Raw genomic sequence first — 12408 nt, forward strand, 5'->3', positions numbered from 1 at the left:
TCGAGAGTCCAAGCAACTGTCTTATGTAATGTGGCCATCCTTCTCAATTCCCAAATTAACAGAGACTCACAACCCATCAGAGATACTGCCACTGGATTCCTAATCTGTTTTCTATCTTGGAGACTAAAACAGCAGCTCAGCTTCTGAGCCCTGTCCCTCTTTAGCACGAGGCTGAAACTCTCTGCCTTCCCAGAAGGTTGTCCTCTACCTGCTTTACATGGTGTGGATGGTGAGCAGAGGAAGAGACAGACAAAGGATGCCTCCAGAATGTCATCATCACAGGTTCAGTCAGATGAATAAGTAACCATTCAATGAAATGACACTGTTGGAACCTTCGGTAAAATAATCCAGAAGAAATGAATTGGGTTTTTTGTTTTTAATTTTAGCATTCTGTACAGATAGAAGTAAACATAAACGTGAAAAGTTTAAGATTCAATTTGTAATGTAACACCTCTATCTTATTTCAATGCAATTAAAAAAAAACACACACACACCAATCACTATGAAAAACATACCAACGAAGATCATAAAAGAACAAAAAACAAAACACTTCATAACAAATTCTATCCAACTCTGAGGAGAGCTGCTTCCTGGTGTCTTCACATCCTTCTCTTCTGGGTACTTATATACAGCACTGGAAAGACAAAAAGGAATTAGCAATGACTCCCATGTCAGCAGAGCAGTTTTAAAGGCAAGTAGGGCCTGGCCTACACCTCTGTACACTTTGAAGGACTTCTATACCAAGCAATGCAAGATTATTATGAGTTTTGAGCCTGACCTGAGCAATGCAAGATTGTTATGAGTTTTGACATCTCACAAGATTACAACTAGTCTTATCTGTGCATGTTACTGACTTTATAAAATTATGACCAGGAATTAAAAGTGAACATGCCTAGAATTTAAGAATGTTTTGTAATTGACTGTATCACGATTAAGCTTCGAGAAAAGTAAATCAGCTAAATCTTCTAGGCTAGATCTCAGATTAGAATGACTAGCACATGTGGCTGGAGATGGCTCATCATTTAAGAGCACTTGCGACTTTACAGAGCACCAATGATGGGTCTCCAGTACCTATAAAGTGGTTCACAGCCACCTGTGACTTGAGCTCCAGGGAGTCCAGTGACCTCATCTGGCCTCAAGTACCAGGCACACATGTGATGTGCTTACATGCATGCAGATAAACACACAGAAGAAAAGAACGAATATTTTCATCTATCTCCCCAGTATAAACTATAGTTTCTGTTTACTTTGATAATTTCCAGAGGAAAAAAATTCGAAGATACTTTTAATGTAGCAAAGTCCTTATTCTGAGATTGCTATCAGTATCCACCTTTGTGCCATCCAGTGTCCAACCTACTGAGCACATATGCGCATGGAGGCAGGCTAAAGGATAAAGGGAGAACTGGACTGGTCAAGCCACTACCTCAGGTGTACCCTTCTCCTACCCCACATCCTCAGGGACTCACAAACTTGTTCAAAGTGAACAGTAGCTGTCTCAAAGAGTTCAGCATAGACTAACCAAATGAACTCAGATTCTCTTTAAGAGCCAAGTACAAGCTGTGGAACACTGACCACTGTCACTGAGTATAACATGGAAAGTGTAGGTCACTAGAGGTCACCAGACTACTAGAAAAGCCAATGTCAGGGAAACTAGACAAGCTCGAAGGATGTCCACATAGGAGCAGCACCCGCTGTCAGCTATCTTGAGGTGAGACAAGATTATAGCATTTCCAAGCAAAGGGAGGAAGTCAAGTAAGAATAATATGAAAATAAAAGAAATTCTACTGAAATGAAGGCAAGAGATGTATACAAGTCAGGCTTTTTTTTTTTTTTTTTTTTTTTGAGTGGCAGACACACTTTAATATTGCTTATGCCCAAATCATTGTATATTTTATATATATTTTTTCCTTAATTATTTTAGGTATACTCCTGGGAGCTCTATGAAAGTAAATAAGTTCTTATGTTCTCTTGTATTTCTTGCATGTTAACATCCCATGAGTGCTATATGAAATGGTCAAATCTGCATTGTTACCTGGACTACATCTATCTTATTTCAGAAGTCTAAATACTGGGGACCAACTTCATGTTTAGACATGCTGCCTTCTTTACTTGATAATAGTTCACAGTAAAAAAGTCAGGACGTTTAATCCTTAACAACAAGACATAAATTCTAAGGTTGTTAAAAGATTCTCATACTCAGAAGTAAATAAATCAACAAACAAACAAAACAAAACAAAAAAAACAGAGCTCTACCCGAGGAAGGGACCTAAAAGTGGTCTGAGTGTTAATTCCTAGTCAATTTGATGCCTTCCCTAGCTCCCACATACTCAACTATGATTTTATTGACAATCTGTATTTTTAAATGAGATGACTTAATATAGCCACAGTAAGCACAGTAGCATGCAGCTGCTGACAGCCACAGAACTTCAGAGCCACGGTCTCTACTCTGTCACTTCTGCTAGACTCAAAGGCTCCAACAATGGCACCTGAACCTTAACTAGAAAAAGGACAAGCTGAGTGGTGAGTGGTGTGAAGGTGGCATAGACATAGCTTCTACTCTACAGATGCACTGGGAGAATACGATCAATCTAAGACAACAGGGTTGCCAGGTGGTAGGGAGGACGCACGCCTTTAAGTCTAGCACTCGGGAAGCAAAGGCAGGTGGATCTCTCAGAGTTTGAGGTCAGCTTGTTCTACAGTGCAAGTTCTAGGACAGAGAGGGGCACACAGAGAAACCCTGTCTCAACAAAAACAGAACAGAAAGCAAAAGATAACAGGGTCCTGGTCAGTAAAGGAATATCCCTCAGCTCTTCATCAATAGAGTGAGAAAGAGAATTTCTATTTCCAATCCATGGACAATTCTCTTTCCACACACAAACAGAACTGCACTGTTTATACTGATCTAAAATACAAGCACAACAAACAATCAGACAGACAGAAGGAAAAGGGACTTTAACATCATCTAGAAACTCTGCTGTGCTCTATCACAGGAGGAGTGGCTTATTCTGCTGCTGCAGGGGAAGCTGGTACCATTGTTTCCGCGGATGAATGCATCCCCGTACTTATTCTTCAGCTGTCCATTTACATACTCTTCCGTCTGTTCCAACGCTATATTCATGTAGCCATCCAGGCAGGCCAGGACCCCTGGAGAAAAGTAAGAAAGGACTGAAAATTACAGGGTATATCTTAGAACCGACAATCACTTTATTCATTAGCCTTCAAACACATAATATAAAAATTCACACTGTAAACAAAACTCAATAGACTTTTGAACACAAAAGGAGCCTTTACTCTGTGCCAATCTGAATGAAGGCTGGACGGGCATAGCATGAGAGGAGTCATTGCATCCACAACTCCAAGACAGGCAGCCAACTGTCACTCCCCTCCTGGTATGTGTGATCACCACAGCAACTTTGAAAGCCTTCACAAAAGTATAAGTATTAGAATATTCCAGTGCTCTTCTTTGGGAGCTAGGGACAGAGACATAGCAACTATGCATGAACAAATGAGCCTCCATCCAGTGACATTTGTTACTTCAGCCACTAAGTGAAATACGGATCTGGCAGATTGATCTCTCTCTTGCACAACATCTACTGCAGCAGATGAATGTGCTCCGGGTTAAGAGGAAGTCTCCACAATCTGTTAAGATAATAGACAGCAGGTGCTCCTGAAAGAACATCTCAAAGCTGTGACTCCAGTGAAGAGCAGCTTGAGAACAGAGAGCAACATATTGCATTATAACACATTGCATTCTGTTTTGTCAGAGTTAAGACTATTTTTGAAATCCAAACTAATAGAGAAAAGCACTATAAACCTTCCAGAGAGCTTTCAAGGAAAACAGCTCGGGTGAATTGTGTTAAGACAGTATAAATTTCTAAAATCTGACCAGATGACACTTTTCAAAAAATGAAACCAGTAAGCTAATTCTCAGCCTCTAATCTAAAGTGATATTTGTAGGAATAAAAACATACTACAGATTCAATTCAATTAGCCAAGTCAATAGTCCCATTTAAAATCTTAACTTCATTAACATGCTCCTCGCTCTCTGCTTCTGCCCCCATTATCCTCTAAATGGAGGTTTCTTTTCAAAACCGTGTGTGTGTAATCAGAGCACAAGACATTAACGGAGCAGAATTCTATGAGAAGCAGTAAACTTTCAAAGAATCAGGCTGGACTCTCAACTATCAAGAACTATTGCTTCTTAGCCAAAGGAAGCTCAAGACACAGTTCTACAGTTTGCTTCCTCTCTGTGTTACATTTAAAGCACATTCACTGACTAGTAAGAAATTCTAGGATATGATATGGAATTAGCCAAAATAGTAATTCAAAACATAGGCACTATGACTTGCTGTTAGTAAAAATATCTAATTTCATAAAAAAGTCAAAAGATAAAAAAGGAAGTTTTACTCAGTTGCAGGGCATTTGCCCAGCATGTGTAAGTCTGAATTCAATCGCCCATACTGCAAAAATTAACACAGAACAAAAACTCGCTCAGGGTGTTAAAAGTCGTAGCTGGAGACCTGTCATGGGACACTGGTTCTTCTCCCCTTTCCTGCCTGTCCTTTCTGTCCTCAGGCTTTCACTGTGGAGACCAGTTCACAGGGATCCACCTCCCCTGCCTCTAAGTGCTGGGACTAAAGGTGCGTGCGTACGCATACACAGGCGGCCCTTTCCTTTCTTGTTAGGACATTATTGGTTATTGTAGTAAGGCAACAAACCAGACTGTAGACGTGATCATACTGCTCTGTGGCTAGGGGATTATCTCCACACGGGAATACATGAAACATTGCTTCCCATTACTTGCCCAGAAGGTCTAAACAACAAACTAAAATATGCATTACTTTTAAAAACAGAAACACTTCCCCTAAAGAAAAAATAAACAAACAAACAAACAAACAAAAGGCTAACATAGCTAACCTCTCCAGAAAGTGGATGCTGAGAAAGTACCACACACAATGTGTCCATCTTACTGGTTGTCCAATACATGGAAATTCCAAGTCTATTTCTCTCCTTTGGGTTTACCCAAAGTTTATGGCTGAGAACTAGGCAAGGCGGCACACATACCATACTTCTAACACTGGGAATGTGAAGAAACCAAGGCAAAAAGAGAACTTGCCAAAGATAGCCAGGTATTACAGCAAGAGCCTGACTCAAAAAGTAAGCATACAATCAAAAACATTGGCAATATGCTATTAATGTCAAAGAAACAAAGAGATTTTCCTCTTTATTTCAAAAGATTTCATCTTATTTTTAACAATGTGTATGTGTGCTGGTACATGAACACGAGTGTAGATGTCCTTAGAGGCCAGAGGTGCTGGATCCCCTGGAGCTGGAATTACATACAGGAGGCTGGGAGCTGCCAAGTGTGGCCGCTGGGAACTGAATTCAGGTCTCAACACTGTGCACTTAGCTGTGGAACCATTTCTCTAGTACCTCCCCTTTGTTTCTGCTATAGTGGGGAGGGAATCCTCCTGCCTGAACTTCTGAGTCCTGGTGCTGAGATTCCAGTGAATTACGAAATATTTACTTGTAGTATGTGTGTGGGTTTGCCGGCCTGTGCATTGTCTGGTGCTTGAAAAGGAGTTGGATCCCGGAACTGGAGTTTCTGATGGTAGTGAGCTGCCCTGTGGGTGCTGGGAACTGAATCTGGGTCCTCTGCAAGAGCAGCCAGTGCTCCTACCTGCTGAGCCTTCTCTCCATCCTCTCCAGTGATTTCTTAACAAAGCTTTCCAGTCAAGCTTGTGTATGTCCTGGCTCCTCACCTCCTCAGTTGAGGGAACCAGTTTACGGGAAACAAAGTGACAATGTATTGAAGTGATTAACACATGCTAGGTTACACGTAAACGTAGAGATAGAAAACACCTTACAGAATCCCAGGAAAAGACAAACTCAAGTTCTGTTACTGAGCTACAGCTCCAACCCACAGACTACCACGTTCACCTTTACTGGCCTCTGCCTTGCTTCCAGTAGTCTTCACTGAGGTTTTGTCTTTTTGTTTTGAGCAGGGTCTTATGTAGCTTGCCTCAAAATTGGATATGGCTAAAGCTATCTTCAAACTCTGAATCCTCCTGTCTCTTCCTCAGGGCTGGGATCACAAGCATGCACCACCACAGTGAGTACCCAGAGCTCCTTAAGAAGTATTCTCTTTGGATATACATTATATGACTGGATGGCCATGCTGTAAAATGATTCTGTCTAAATAACAGCTTGCCAATCTTGAACTTCCGAAAAAACAAAAGCTGCTGAGCCTTGGTATTCTTTGGACCCCAGCTCTTCATAGCAGAGTTGGCTCTGATTCCTGAGCTAGTATCAGGGAACTCAGGCAGAACAGATAGGAGATGAATTTAACACAAACACTGTAAGTCAGAAGCACACATTGCTGGCAGGCTTTTCAATTTAAAAGGAACCACCTCAGAAGTAGAAGACAGAGAAACTGTCAGTGAGCAACATTCTGGTCTATTGGTACATTTAAGAGGTTAATAAAATAAGAAGTCACAGTTTCTTCCTTCAGTTACAATAGTTAGGATCAAACATGAAAATTCTACCTCGATAATCCACTCCAGAATTGAGTTTCACCACAACTGGCCGTCCGATGATTTGCTTCAAGAAGTCACTAGGGGTTTGCTTCCGCAGACTCATGTTTAACAATCCTGATCAGAAATAGGAAAGAGCAATAAATGTACAGACTAAAGTTAATTACTCACCAAATAAATAAACTCTTGGGCCCTTAACACATCTATAGGAGATGGACCATCAAAGGACTTCATATGCTGCACATGATAGCTGATATGGGTTTCCCACATCACTTCACACAGCCCCACAGCAGCCCATGGCACAGCCTTAGAGCTGTTTACAGAGCAGCTATTCCTAAACACTTGTTCAGCTGTGTCACACGCAGGACACCCTTATAGCCTACCACTTCAGCCCAGTTAATAAATACTTGCTCTACGCTGACAATTCTATTAACATCCATAAATACAACATGTGAGAGCCCTAGGAGAAGGCACAATATTCCCATTTTACTGATGAAAACCAAATAGAAAGATTAAATAGCTTTTCCACTAAGCTATTTTTCCACTAAGCTGTCAGCTCATTTCCTTAGCTCCAATCTTAACAAATATCTAAAATTACAACTGCTATTTATCCAAGACATTGGCCACACAACAATTTTATTTATGTTGTTTTGAGTTTAAAGAGAAAAATGGCAAAGTAAATACTATAACAGATTCAGTACTTTTCATGAGTTTAGTAAAAACAAACAAATCTTGCCATTTACCTAAAGCTATATGCTTCTTTCTTGCATATATGCTGTTTTATAGCTAAAAACTTCTAGTAGGGACACCATTAACTCATCTCTTGAGTCTTGGGATTACTTCCTCCACAGAGGCCAGTTCCCTCATGTACAATCTGAAATAAGGAAAACATCTATTTGCACTAAAAACCAAAACCTAACCCTAGCAGGGCTGGAAAGCTGGCTCTGCAGTAAGAGCTTGCTGTTTAAACACAGGGCCTGAGCTTGGATCCACAGCACCAGGAAAAAGCTAGGTGCACTAAGACACATCTGTAACTCCAGCACTAGGGGGCAGAGACAGGAGGACCCCAAGGGTTTGCTAGCTCCAGGTTCATTGAGACCCTGAGACCCCATGGAGAGCTTTGTGAACACATCAAAGTCGACCGTGCACACACGCACACACACACACACACACACACACACACACACACACACACACACATTTTTGAAAACCTAGTTCATGGCAAACACAGGGATTATTAATTTCACCAGTGCTAAAGCCATTTATATTTTAGGATGAAAAAGCTAGCAAAAGAAGAAAATACAAACCTAGGCTTGACAGTATTCACTGCATTAAAATTTAAACTTTCTGCACTTTTTTTTAGAAAGCAGAAATAGTCTTCCAAGATTGCCAAAAATAACACCTCTGTTGAGCCTCATCTTTATTTCAGTCACCATCAACACAGGGCAATCCACACTTCACAGAGTACCTACTAAGCCTCAGATGCAGGCGAGTGCTGTAACACTCCTTGGGTCCTTGGAGTTTACTCTCCAGAGGGATAAACTCACTCACACACAAGTGGCAATGTTCATAAAGGCTATATGCATTCGGGTAGAATTATATAGAGGTCTACCAAGAGAAAACTGAGCCCAGGCGTGGAACATCAAAGGAGGATTTTTGAACACATGAGCCAAGTTTGACAGAAAAGTCCACCAGATGCAAAGAGAAGCTTAGCAAAGACACTGGGTATTCTGTGTTTGAAAGTAAAATCTACACATGCAAAAAGGAGCCAGCTGTCAGAGTGCAGTACCACACTCATTCTTGGGTAACAGAAGTGTGAGCTCTGGGTCAGCTTCCCCAGCTGGGATCATCTGGACCATTAAGAGATTCCAGCCAGCAGGTCTGGACCAGAACCAGAGAATCTGTCTGTTGCCGTGACCCTAGACTCTTAGGAACTGGCTAGTTGGAGGATACTGTGGTCAGGAAAAGGGCCCAGAAAAACCCTAAGCAGGAATCTGCTTGGGTCCTGCTTCCTACTTCAGGTGGCAGAGCACACAGCACTAATTCAGACTCCTAGGGTTTCTTTGCTTGTTTTCTCCTACACGCCTCACTATCTACACTTTCTAAAAAGACAGGTCTTTTTCTCTAAAGACTTCAAGGCACATGAAAGGATGAGCTAAAAGCAAGCCCATTTGTTGTCTAGAGTACATCCTGCTAAATGGCTTGAAAAGGATGCTTTTGAAGTGACTGGAAACAAGTATGGTTGCGTCAAACTCGTCTTCATCACCCAGGAAGCCAGACCCTTTGCATTACTCTTCATTAGGCTTCCTTGGTACTCCCTGTTACTTAATGACTTGCCCATAAATCCATTTTGTACAAGTAAATTGGTCTCGACACCACAATTTTCCCGTCACTTGGCTCAAGTAATTTTAAGTTTTCATCTTCTAAACTGGCTAAGGCAGAAGGAATAGTTCTGACAATTTTCGAAGCAAGAGATAAGACTCTTGAACCATAAACACTGAAAAGGACTTCACTCTGCAGGGTCACCTTGGTAAAACTTCAAAATCACACACACTCACTCTCCCAGATTCCTATGCAGGCTTGTTTTAAGTGACCTATTTTCATACCGATGTTAAGTCATGGCTCTCTATTTCTGGTTGGAAGCCACTAAGAGGTCTAGTATGACAGTGTCTGCTCTCTGGTGACTTTTTTTCAGTTAGCAATGGGGTGACAAAGTGGGGGAGGAGGTATGGTATGTGTGTCAAATTTTATTCACCCAATGACACGCTAGGCTTGTCAGATTCAGTCTCTGACAGACATTTGAAACTTTAAAAGAATAGGAAAACATCTATTCCTCCTGTAGCATTGGCACCTAAACAGACTATGGAAGAGGCATCCAAAGCCAGTGTCAACCAAAAGCCCTGTCTCTCCCTGCCCCTCCCCGCCAATCTACACACCACAGGTCCAGCTACTACAGCACATGTATGCATGTCAACAGCTGCTAATCTCTAAGACCTTTATTGATGACCATTAATAAAGAAAGGAAAACAGGAGCATTTGGTGCTTAGAAGGCGAGGTGTCCAAGTCTACAAAGATGCCTGTTCAAATGCAGATTTCTAAAGCTTACTCAGTCAAAAGACACTGTCCTTTAGTTTCTGTTTCTTTATTATGCTTTATCCATCCGTTTTATTTAGTGGGGGCAGGCGCAATAAGCATATACCCAGTATGCATATGGATGCCAGAGGACAATTTTTAGAGGTCTGTTCTTTACACTAAATGGGTTCCAGGAATTGAACTCAGGTTGCCAGGCTTCGCCACAAGTGCTCTGATAGCAAGTTACCTAGGTTAATCCCTAAAAGCAAGCTGTCCTCAACCAGAGGTGATTTTTGTGCCCCACCCGCCAGGAACATTTGGAAATGTCTACAGATCTTCTGTATTGTCATGACAGGAAATTGGTAATTAGAACTCAGTGAAGAGAGGCCAAGGATATCCCTCAACAGTCTACAGTGTAGAGTACTGGTTCTCCACCTTCCTCACATCTAACCCTTTAATACAGTTCCTCATGTTGTGGTGACCCCCAACCATACAATTATTTTCATTGCTACTTCACAATTGTTATTTTGCTAATGTTATGAATCATAATGTAAATATCTGACATGTGACCTCCGTAAAAGGGTCTTTCAACCCCCCAAAGGGGTCTCGACCCACAGGTGTAGAGGACTGTCTTTTACAACTAAGGACTATGTAGTCCAACATGTCAACTGACAGAAATGTTTGCCAAGAAGCCCTAACCACCACACCTCCTTCCCTCCTCTTCATACCGTGTTTTCTGGTTTAAACAGGTATTTTAGGATAATCAAGACTTAAATGAGAACCAGATGATGAGTACATAAACTATCACCTCTCCGTGGATTCAACCAACCTTGGCTCACACCTAGTAAATGAAGTTGCAATTACAACTCAATGGTTTTGACAGTTAGAGAGCTAAAGGACTTTCCCTTGTCATTACTTCCCTAAATAATATTCTACTGCAACCATTTACATCACATTACACATCGTGAGTAATCCAGAGATAACGTGAAGAGCACGGGAAGGCTGCATAGGTTATGTCCAAACACACATACAGAACATGAACATCATGTATTTTTTTGGATCTGGGAGCTCTGCACCCAGCCCCTCGAAGATACTGAGGGACAACTGTATTACTTATCAGGAGTATTTAATCTCAACATGGAGAACCTGAAAACAATCATCAAAATCTTGAAGGGGTTGACATTTTAAATAATAAATTTCTAGTGCTGGACACACACAAAAAAGTGGCTTTTCTATTTTCCAGCCCTTCGTTCTAAAAGGAGAAAACAAGCCAGGAGATTTAAAAAAAAATTTTTTTTTCCCTTTAATTCTATTACCTACTAGGCCACCCTTCAGTGAGAGAAGACCTGATGAGCAGTAGTTAAGGGTACTCACTTGGGAGGCCGGAAACCTGAGTTCTAATCTCCTCTGCTACTTAATCATCTGTGTAGCTTGTAACTATCACCTCTCATGGTCCCAGGCTCATCTGCAAAATAAGGGAATTATGCTAAATGGTTACTGACTGTCTCTTCCTGTTTCAGCATTTGGCCAACTTGTGCAGTAATACACACACATACTCTCTCCCTCTCTCTCTCTCTCTCTCTCTCTCTCTCTCTCTCTCTCACTCTCACACACACACACACACACACACAGCATTTGGTTAACCTGTGCAGTAACACACTCGCACACATACACCCTCTTAAGATTCTGCAGGAAAAACATGTTGGCAGAAGGGCAGGCACTACAATAAAGATATAACAATGCCTGAAGTAATTCCAGAAGCGTAGCGGTTGGAGGATCCAGAGTGAGCCACACCGTGCAACTTTAAACAATCTCCTCAACAGTAATGATTCCAATGAGAGGCTGTGCTTTGCTGTTATAAACACAATGGGGGCCAGTGGCACACATGAACGACGTAAACCACTAACACTTAAAAAAGAACCAACTTGACAATGTGCAAGATCTAACCTAATAACTTCCCTTCTGAGAACTTGTCCAAGGAAATAGTGAGAAATAAGAGTTAAGGGCGGGTTACACGGGATGCAAAAATGAAAAAAAAGGGGGGGGGGACACAAAATAAATGTATTTTAAAACTACACCTTGCTACATCTTTTTAATGTAAATAGAAAACTATTACTGGTAATTGGTTTTAAAAATGGTCTTAGCTGAAATAAACAGGCACACATCAGAGAAAAGGAGTTGGTAGACGGAAGCGTTCAGCGAGCATCATTCTCCTCTGCTCGTCCGTGTTTAAGGTTTTCCAGAGCGCACGGATCGGGGACCGTGGAGGAGGTCGCCGGAATCTCGCGCCTCCTAACCCGGGCGCTAACCACAGCCGGCGCCGAGCGCGCGCACAGGGCGCGGCGGAGCGCGAGGCCGCGTGGCCCGGGCGGCCTGCTCCCGGTCGCGGGCCGGGCCTGGGCTCTAGCCGCTCCCCTGCCCGGCCCTCCCTCCGCAGCCTAGGCCGACCGATCCCGCCCGGAGCGCTCACCCACGCCCGCCCTTCCCGGGCCGCCGGCTCACCTCGCAGCGGGATCTGGAGCCCTCCCAGGCCGGGCCTCCGCGGACGCGCGCGGCGAAAACCGAAACCGCCCCCGGCAGCGCGCTCTCCCGCCTCACCCAATCAGCGTCCTCCTTGCCTACGGCAGCCCGCGGGTATCAAAAAGGTCAGACCGTGCCAGAATGCTCACGTCCAAGAACTGGTTTGTTCAGTGGCCAATTCAGCGCCCATGGTTTGAAGTAAAGATCCGGTGTTCTGATGTCCTCTCTTTTGCCAGGAAATTGAATACAAAAGCAAAATAACCAACCAAAAAACTAGAAGTGA

General features: G+C 42.5%; 1 protein-coding gene across 3 annotated transcripts; it reads right to left on the minus strand.

Annotated features, from left to right (window-relative positions):
• Window positions 1-357: 357 nt before the first annotated feature.
• Window positions 358-12196, minus strand: Lsm6 (LSM6 homolog, U6 small nuclear RNA and mRNA degradation associated). Of its 3 annotated transcripts, XM_036189153.1 has the most exons (5): window positions 12108-12196; window positions 10980-11070; window positions 6546-6650; window positions 3031-3144; window positions 358-634 (listed from the first exon to the last, which is right to left on the minus strand). In XM_036189153.1, the coding sequence occupies exons 3-5, from the start codon at window positions 6637-6639 to the stop codon at window positions 600-602; spliced, it is 243 nt and encodes an 80-aa protein (XP_036045046.1). In that variant the 5' UTR covers window positions 6640-6650; window positions 10980-11070; window positions 12108-12196; the 3' UTR covers window positions 358-599. The 3 variants fall into 3 exon arrangements, with proteins under 3 accessions (XP_036045046.1, XP_036045045.1, XP_036045047.1); XM_036189152.1 differs by lacking the exon at window positions 10980-11070 and having other exon boundaries at window positions 12108-12195; XM_036189154.1 differs by lacking the exons at window positions 10980-11070; window positions 12108-12196 and adding an exon at window positions 12076-12097.
• Window positions 12197-12408: the final 212 nt, after the last annotated feature.

This window comes from Onychomys torridus, chromosome 5 (genome assembly GCF_903995425.1).
Source record: "Onychomys torridus chromosome 5, mOncTor1.1, whole genome shotgun sequence".
NCBI lineage: Eukaryota > Metazoa > Chordata > Mammalia > Rodentia > Cricetidae > Onychomys > Onychomys torridus.